This window comes from Etheostoma spectabile, chromosome 9 (assembly GCF_008692095.1).
Source record: "Etheostoma spectabile isolate EspeVRDwgs_2016 chromosome 9, UIUC_Espe_1.0, whole genome shotgun sequence".
Lineage (NCBI taxonomy): Eukaryota > Metazoa > Chordata > Actinopteri > Perciformes > Percidae > Etheostoma > Etheostoma spectabile.
The window spans coordinates 28048970-28057343 of record NC_045741.1 but is presented as its reverse complement, the minus strand read 5'-3'; the positions used below and the strand labels follow the sequence as shown (position 1 = coordinate 28057343).

At 39.9% G+C, this 8374-nt stretch overlaps 1 protein-coding gene across 3 annotated transcripts; it reads right to left on the bottom strand.

Moving 5' to 3' along the window:
* Nucleotides 1-4196: 4196 nt before the first annotated feature.
* On the bottom strand, nt 4197-8026 carry LOC116695644 (uncharacterized). Of its 3 annotated transcripts, XM_032526063.1 has the most exons (7): nt 7228-8026; nt 6989-7045; nt 6337-6765; nt 6019-6263; nt 5736-5864; nt 5354-5494; nt 4197-5207 (listed from the first exon to the last, which is right to left on the bottom strand). In XM_032526063.1, the coding sequence occupies exons 4-7, from the start codon at nt 6166-6168 to the stop codon at nt 5055-5057; spliced, it is 573 nt and encodes a 190-aa protein (XP_032381954.1). In that variant the 5' UTR covers nt 6169-6263; nt 6337-6765; nt 6989-7045; nt 7228-8026; the 3' UTR covers nt 4197-5054. The 3 variants fall into 3 exon arrangements, with proteins under 3 accessions (XP_032381954.1, XP_032381952.1, XP_032381953.1); XM_032526061.1 differs by having other exon boundaries at nt 6019-6765; XM_032526062.1 differs by lacking the exon at nt 7228-8026 and having other exon boundaries at nt 6019-7082.
* Nucleotides 8027-8374: the final 348 nt, after the last annotated feature.

The window sequence follows — 8374 nt, the reverse complement described above, 5'->3', positions numbered from 1 at the left end:
ATCTGATCGGATTTATCTCTCTGACTTCTAAACGTCACTATCGAGCCTAGTGTCCCCGCCGGCTCTGCCGTCCCAGATGCATCCCAGTCGTTAGGCTCGTTCAAGATGAGCCAGGTCTGCGCAGAATCGATCACCGGCGATCGGCGCCCGTTGCATGCCAGTTAGATTTGTGTCCGACTTGATCCCGACTTGCTCTGACGTCGTGCACACGTGGGCAACGGAAATCTCACGAGAGCAAGGCGGCCGCAGTTCTGAGACGCAGGCGGCGCAGTTGCTTTTCACCGACTGCAAGAGCCAGGCGGACCCAGAGCATGCTGGGAAACGCCGGCTTCTCAGCTGATTTAACACCTGATTGGTTTAAAACATGATGACGTTTTATATAAACTTTTTACTGTTTTTGAATCGGAGGGATTTTAATTGCTATTTGTCTGATTTAAAGACTTATTCTGTAGAACACATGTTGTGTGACGGATAGTTAAGTTTAGAAGTCAGAGAGATAAATCTGATCCGATCACGGATCATCTCCAGTCTGTTGTTTATTAAAATCAGCAACAGGTCGCATGTAGAGCACTTTAACAGCTACTCTGTCATAATTAAAACAACTGGAGACTGTGTACAAGCTGATATGTGGGTCTGATTATATTTTGTTAAATCGGAATCGCACCACAGTGTTTTCATCACTTCCTGTCCAGCCTGAAGGAGCTGGAATCGGCTGGAAACTGTCCGACTTTACCGCAGCTTTCTGTCCCCCCCCCCCCCGCTGCTGCCGCCTGCTCTCGTCCACTTTACAGGCGAGGCGCAGTTCATCTCGAACGAGCCTACAGCTGACCCAATTAGGCCACATTTAAATAAACTTGTACGCCTCCAGCATCACACGCTGGTCAACCAATGAAATGGCTCCAACAATGCCTATATAATACACACAATCAATGAGACGTGTTGATCAGGAGGGGGTTTCTATGCGCACTGTCCAACTCCACACAGCAAGACGCAGAAGATATTCTGTTCCAGCCCCTAACAGTTTGTGGCATATCGATGGCAACCATAAACTTATAAGGTCAGAATGAGCTATTGTAAATAATACATCATAAAACAATTCCAAATAATGCAATATTGGTTTCATGTGCATTTTACCATCGGATTTTCTTTGAAGGCAGGCTCACCTGTTTCCACAATGCAATTAAAACTAGTCATTGCAATCCACATTAAATTTATTTAATATCATCACTCATGCTGCCACTTTCTCACTGTAAGATTGGATTTCACATTCATTTCCTTTTCCATTAATGGTGTTTCTTGAAGGTTACTATGAAGTACTTTGCATTGTTCTTGAAATTACAATACACTTTGCCATTTTTTTATATTGCAGATGGCGATTTGTGGTTCATGCCGTCTTATTGTGTACTTAAAAGCCGCCACCAATAACCGAGCGTCAACGGTCTGCAACTGCTTTCTTGAAGCAGTCGGTGTATATGGAGTGCCATCACGTGTTCGCTCTGATAAAGGAGGAGAGAATGTCCAAGTGGCCCACTTCATGGTGTCCACCAGAGGCCCAAATAGGAATTCTCATCTCACAGGAAGAAGCACACACAACCAGAGGTGATTTCCTTTTGTAAAACTGTAGCAAGTTCCAATTTTAACCTTGTTTTCATTATTTTTAAAACTTCTGCTTTGGGTTATCTTATTTTTTTCAGTTGTAGTTCTGTTACATTACTTTAGTGACATCGTTCATTGCTGGGAACAGTGCAATTATTAATAGTAAGGGTTCTATACAGTAATTTATTAATTTAGTGGACATTAAATGGTGTATAAACAGTGTTTGTCCTAAACTTTATTCTTCTATGTCCATTTTGCTCATTATGCAAAGATATTTATGTCATACATTTAATATGTATACATCCAAGTCATTCATGACTTTATTTCTTGTTTTTGTAATTTGTCTGTTTGTCCAGGATAGAGAGATTGTGGAGAGATGTCTTTGGAGGAGTTTTGGATCTGTTCTACACAACATTCTGCAACCTAGAGGCAGAAGGCCTACTCAGCCCGGACAATGAGATCCAGCTGTATGCACTGCACTGGGCCTTTCTTCCACAACTTGACAGACATCTGCAGTTGTTCAAAGACGGCTGGAACCACCATCGGGCGCGCATGGAGAGGAATCAGTCACCACACCTGCTATGGTCTCAAAACCAGCGTGAGGGTGAAGATCCCTACCAGGTTTGTAGTATAAACAAATCTCAAGGTTTGTGTCACAAGACTCAAAGGGCCTAGTTGAAATGACACACAGTGCATGAAGTAAAGCTATCGGGGGGCGTGTGGGAGCATTGAGCTGACCCACCAACATTTGCATTTATCTTATGGAATTAAATTAGCTTAATTATACTTTAGACTTGGAACACCCATTAAATTAGGGCCCATAACTGTATTTACAACACACATAGATCTGTGCCGGTATTTAGCAAGCTTCTCAAAGTGCCATTTTAGTCTTAAGTGCTGAGAATTTATAAAATGTACTCCTACTTTCAAACTTAAGTATAAAGGCGAGCTAAGAATCACTCTTCCCTTTTATTTAAGACCGCTCCAGAGGTCTCTCAGGTGGTTAGGAGCTGCCAGTAGGGGCTTGTGATGGACTGTGGAGACAGAGACATGTGCAAATATTTCAGGAGAGGAAGAATGTTTCTAAATGATTTGAAGTAGCGTACTTAATTAGACAGGGTCAGACATGTATAATCTTTGTCCGCAAGTTAGTGAGGGATGTCATCTCACTACTGACTTTATGAAGCAATGCGTTTTCAGCTACATTGAAGGGACATCAATAGTCCAAATTGTCATGGAAACAATTATGCCACTTACAGCTCCACACTGTCATGCGTTTGATCGACTTCCCAACAACACCCCTGTAATCCGATGCAAATAGCCTGCTTCGCAGAAGCAGTAGGTGCGATTGATGGCACTAATATAAAGATCAACTTTTTATCTTTCATTTCCAACGTAGCCTATGTACATTTTGTATTCTCTTAAATATTCTTATTGTCAAATGTCTGTTGAATGTTAACTCCTATTAGGTATTTCACCACTCAATGGGAATTTATCTGAGAATATTCTTAAATAAGGAGATCTATTCAGTGATTGGTCCTTGTCTACATCGTCATCCAAAATCCTGTTTGCAGCACAGCAAAGTGTCGTAAATCAGCACTAAGACTGACACTTAAGATTTAGTCCTACTGTTCACTCAAATTGGGACTATGATGTTGATAACTTTTAAGCAGATCTTTGAGCAAATGTTTTTTTACAATTAAGTCAACTCTTAGCAGTGTTCTTAGGAGTAATTCTGAGATGCTTGATAATTTTTAAAGCATTACATGTCCAAGAGTAAGTATGTTGAAAATGCATTAAGAAGTGATTCTTATGTAATGTATTGATAAAGTTTTGGACTAAGGCCATTATTAAGATGATGTCCAACATACTGTGTCAAACAAAACACTAGGCTTGCAAGTAATGATCATTATTATTATAAAATGTCATTTATTTATTCCCTAAGCCCAAGATGACATCCTGAAATGTTTTGTTTTGTCTACAGCCTAAAGATACTCACTTTACTGTCATGGCAAAAGAAAGAAACCAAAATTTAAAAAAAAATCACATTTTTAATAAGCTGGAATCAGAGAATTCTTTTTTTTTTAAAATGACTCAAACACATAATCATTCACAATTAATTAATCATTGCAGCACTATTACAAAAGCACAATGATTAATGTTTAAGTTTGTTTAAACCATTTGTTAAAATTAGTCCTTAAATTTCACTAGACTTGCACATTTTTGTTCCTGCAATTAGAATTAAAGGTTTATCAGTGATTGTTTGAAAAAGATCTACCTGAACAGGGCAAGCGTTAAAGTATTTTCCCCCACTGTCTGTCTATCCTTCTTTATAGACAACATGACCCTCAATTGACAGTTACATACTTCTTACATTTATTGCAAATCTCTTTTAGGTTGACATGGACTATGGCATTGACTGGGGAAGTCCACATGGTCACCACCCTGAAGGAGTGCCAGTGCCCGAGGTTCAGGTTCCACGGCCCTTGACTGAAGTGGAATTGCAACGACTGCCAGATCCACAAGGACCTTTTTCCAATGTTCTGAATGTTTACAGTGAAGCAATTACCACACTGACAGACATATTTGGAGAGGTTTAAAAATGTAATGTTTGACTTGTAGTATGTTCAGACATTTAAGTTGAAGTTAATTGCTGATTGCTAACATTTTGGTGCCAATGACCATAACTAATGGCACATTTGATTTTGTATGTGTTCCAAAACCATAGCTGAATAGAAGGGTCTTTAAAGTATAAGGCAGTTCTCATATTTGCTTAAATTATGTTACTCACATTTGAAATTGTCTTACCAATTTATTGATGACTAAGTGTGTTGAGCTTCAAAAAAAGAACTTAAGTCAGTTATTCATTTGCCGAATGTTTTTATTAACAATCATGCCTTGTGAGCATGCATGCACAAGCAAGGTGCCTCACACAGAGTGGTCTGGTATCCATCAAAACATTTAGTTAACAACGGCTGAATCAAAAACAATGCACATCAAATGTTGGGGGTTCTGGGATTAACAAGTTTCTGTCTTAACCTATGAATATTGTGACGCCATACAACTAAATGAAGAGAATGATTTGTCTGTGTCTCTACCAGTGCTTTGAACAAATACAACTAAATGAGATCTGAACCTTTGTCTCCATCGGTGCTCAAATCTGACAGATTGATGTGTCTGTATCAGTGCTCAAACCGAATCCAGAGTAGGAGGAGGATATGCTTGCCATCAGGTCATGAAAAACGTTTTCATAGTTTGTTGTATTCTTTGACAGCTTCAGAGTCAAAAAACAAGTTGATGACTGTGGTAGGGCACAATTGATGATTTCCACCTCCAAGTTTGAGGAAACAACACCCCAACAAGTCCAGAATGTGAGCAAAGTCTACAGGACTTCCGGAGTACCTTACAAAAATACACACGGGAAACAAATTCGATACACACACACTGACACTCAAACACTACATAGAGCGAGTCTTACTCAAGAACAAAGGCAATGTACCATCCTCTATAAATTTCCGGAGGAAGGTCATTACTCTGCAATGGTCCTCCAGGCTGACGATGCCCTCATCGATGTCCTCGTCCCTTGGCCAGTTGATATTGTCCAGAATCATCTACCAAACATTTAATAAATTAGTTACTTATATGAAAATATGTTTCTATACCCAGATAGATTTTGACAGATACCTTATAAACTAAGATGCAACATGCACATAAATGGAAAAAAAGTAATTAAACATAAAAAATGTATTTGCATTACTTGTGGCGTGATCTCTGCATTGCAGGCCCTTGGGAATAGGACTTGCACAGCATCTGGCCTGGAGCTAAAAAACTCCCAGATACCCGTGTCTTTCAGGCCTCGTCGGATTTGTTTAACCTGCTGGGTCGTCCGTCCAAGAACCTGTAAAATTAAACAAAATCAGTGGGGTCTACTAGGATACATTTACATGCTTAATATTCCAAAACTCATGGAACTATTCATCCATAGTCTGAAACAATGTTTGGGCTCCTTTTGACTCCCCTACTGACTAGCTCAGTGCTACTCCCTCTGGTTTGTACTTTGGGCTTTAACTGAAAAAAGCATGCTATTGTCTCTTTAAGAACAGGCCAAATTACAAAGACCATAATCATAGATAGCTTACAGCATGGAGCAGTATTTTCTCCCTCAACCACCACCTGTTGTTCAGTGTGACACCAGGCAGGTCCCAGGGCAGTGTCACAGAGAGAATCTGGGATTTGTCTTCTTCTGACAGGTCCCTGGTTCTTTCCAACTGATCAGTGACATCAGAACAGAAGAGCCAAATACAATATTTGTAATATAGGCAATCAAAAAAGTAGGTTCTTGGCAATACACTTTTACAACAATTTGATAATAGTGCAGTTTGGAAACACTACATTATATAAATAAAACATGTTACTCCAGACCAGTGCCAAGACATCCCGGACATCCTGATCCACACAGTCTGACAGGCATATGGTTGCCATCTCTGGACTGCCGCCAAAAAGTACATGGATGATTGCTGTGCTTAGGCCAGTGAGACATGGGCCTCCATTCAAGAATGAATGACCAACCATCTTTCCTGCAGTCACAAGTAAATCACCCTCCAGGAGCTCTTGACTTGTTGAGGGAATAAGGTGGTCACTCTCTCCCTCGAAGAGAAGCACTCTCCCTTCAGAGGAGAAACTGTCAAATAACAGACACAGACATTTTTCTGTATGCAAAACAAATATAGTGTGACATACCTTTTTTTCATCCAGAGGGAAACCACTCTGGACAGTTCCCATCACAGTGGACAGCACATGCCGTTTTACGCCTTCACCAATAGCAGAGTCACCTAAGTCAAAAATGTGCTTTTATTATAAGTTACACCACAGGTTTTTGGAAAAACTACACCATCTAAGTCACAGCTACACAAATCTAACATAATAAATTCACATATGTATGTATTTGCAGGAATAGTAAAAAACTTTCACCAATCAATCTGCAAGTTAGGGGCCTTGCCCACTCCACCCTGGGCCTCTTGTGTAATGAGATGATCGCTCTGTGTCTCTCTCCTTCAGAGTCCATGAGACTCAGGGTGAATGTGAGGGGCTCCATATGTTGTTTGTTTTCAAGAGCTGCCTGTGTGAAAAGCTGGGCTGCTTTCTCTGGGTCCGGTTGTGTAACCCAAGCTTAAAAAAAGGGTAAATTACATTAGGAAACAGTAACTGAACCTTTAAGATTATGCATGTACATTGACTCGCTCAATTTAAAACACACAGTACATACATGAATCTTTGATTATCCTTTTAAAAGCAGCTCTGTGATGTTATGAACATGCAGCATGGAGAAACCTGAACATATGGTACAAGTTTTTATAATTTGCAATACTATGCTTTATAGCAACACACTTACAATCAGTAGTGACCTCTGTAGGTGGGATTCCAGGACCAGGTGCAATTCCTGTTGCTACTGATATAGAATGACAACGAATTACTAAGTGACATGACGTGTGTTCAAGGGTGGTCTCAAATCTCATACTTAAGCAATTTCATAACATGCAGGGGGGGGGGGGGGGGGGGGGGGTAACTAAAACATGCAGGACCAATGATTTTAATGATTAGCTCTACCATGCCTTATAGCAATGTACTTACCATCAATGGGGGCCTCTGTGGGTGAGTTTCCAGTGGCACTTGCTGCTCCTGCTGAGATGGAATGACATAAATTAGCATGTGAAAAAAAACTATGTGACAGACCAACTACAGTGGTAGCATTCAGAATATTTCAAGAACCAAATAGTTTTTGCATTTTCACATGAAATATTTCAACTTCCAAAACAAATAAAGAACATAAAACGTCACTACTCTTTAAAAGTACAGAAACTCTACCCTCATCCACATCTAGTCCTGGGTCATGTGAGGCTGATGCTGAGGCAGAGGCACTGGCTGTCCCTGTCCCACTTTCCCTCTCCCTGTTTTGGGTCCTGTCACCCTGTAACTCACTTAAGGGGAATCATTATATCATCAGTTAGTCCGTAATGGTCATAACACACATGGCAATATAGCCATGCACAACTGCCATGCCTTTCGTTACCTAAAAAGCCATATATGCAATTACCATATCTGTTCTGGAATTTGGTCACAATTCTGTTACCAGCACTAGTATCTGGATAAAATACCACATCTCCGTTAGTGTGTAATGAATTTGAACTAATGTATTAAATATTAAATATGTATAGTAAATTGGTTTAATTCCACCTTTCTAATTTCTCTTAACAGCAGAGTAGGCCATCTTGGAGCCATAAGCAAAATAAAGCTTAATTTTAAGTAGCTACAAGTATACATGAAAAAAGAATCCCAGCCTTTTCCTTCACACTCTGGTCACGCACCTGAATGAGTGCATGGGCATGTAAGCCATGCTATCATTTTATGATAGGAAATACCGCTCTCTTCATTGTTGTGTTGCTTGTGGTGTGGTGTTCAGTCAATAGAATATTGCAATATCTCCCCACACCTAATAAAAATAGAACCACTTTTATAAAACAAATAATCTAGCTTTTCACTGATAAAGTTGGTCATACAATCACTTGCAAAAAACAACATCTGGCCTGAATAGATCATCATTAACAGTGAGAAAACAAAGCTTTTTAGCTGATGTACAAACATCCCCATTAGGACTATTGTGTTCCCTTAGTGGGAAAATGGAAATTCCTCTCCACACAGAACACATGGTGTTAAGGGTCCAGTGTCTGAAGGTCTACCAATTATTTCCTACAAGTGCAAACAAATAACACAAATTAAT

Bases quoted from the DNA above. Each gene is read 5' to 3' on its own strand.
- LOC116695644 (XM_032526061.1), bottom strand. From the start codon at position 6,378: ATGGGAACTGTCCAGAGTGGTTTCCCTCTGGATGAAAAAAAGGTATGT. The intron at 5,865-6,018 runs GTCTGGAGTAAC...GTCACTGATCAG, and splicing joins TCCGGGATGTCTTGGCACTG to TTGGAAAGAACCAGGGACCT. The intron at 5,495-5,735 runs GTAAGCTATCTA...TTAATTTTACAG, and splicing joins AGAAAATACTGCTCCATGCT to GTTCTTGGACGGACGACCCA.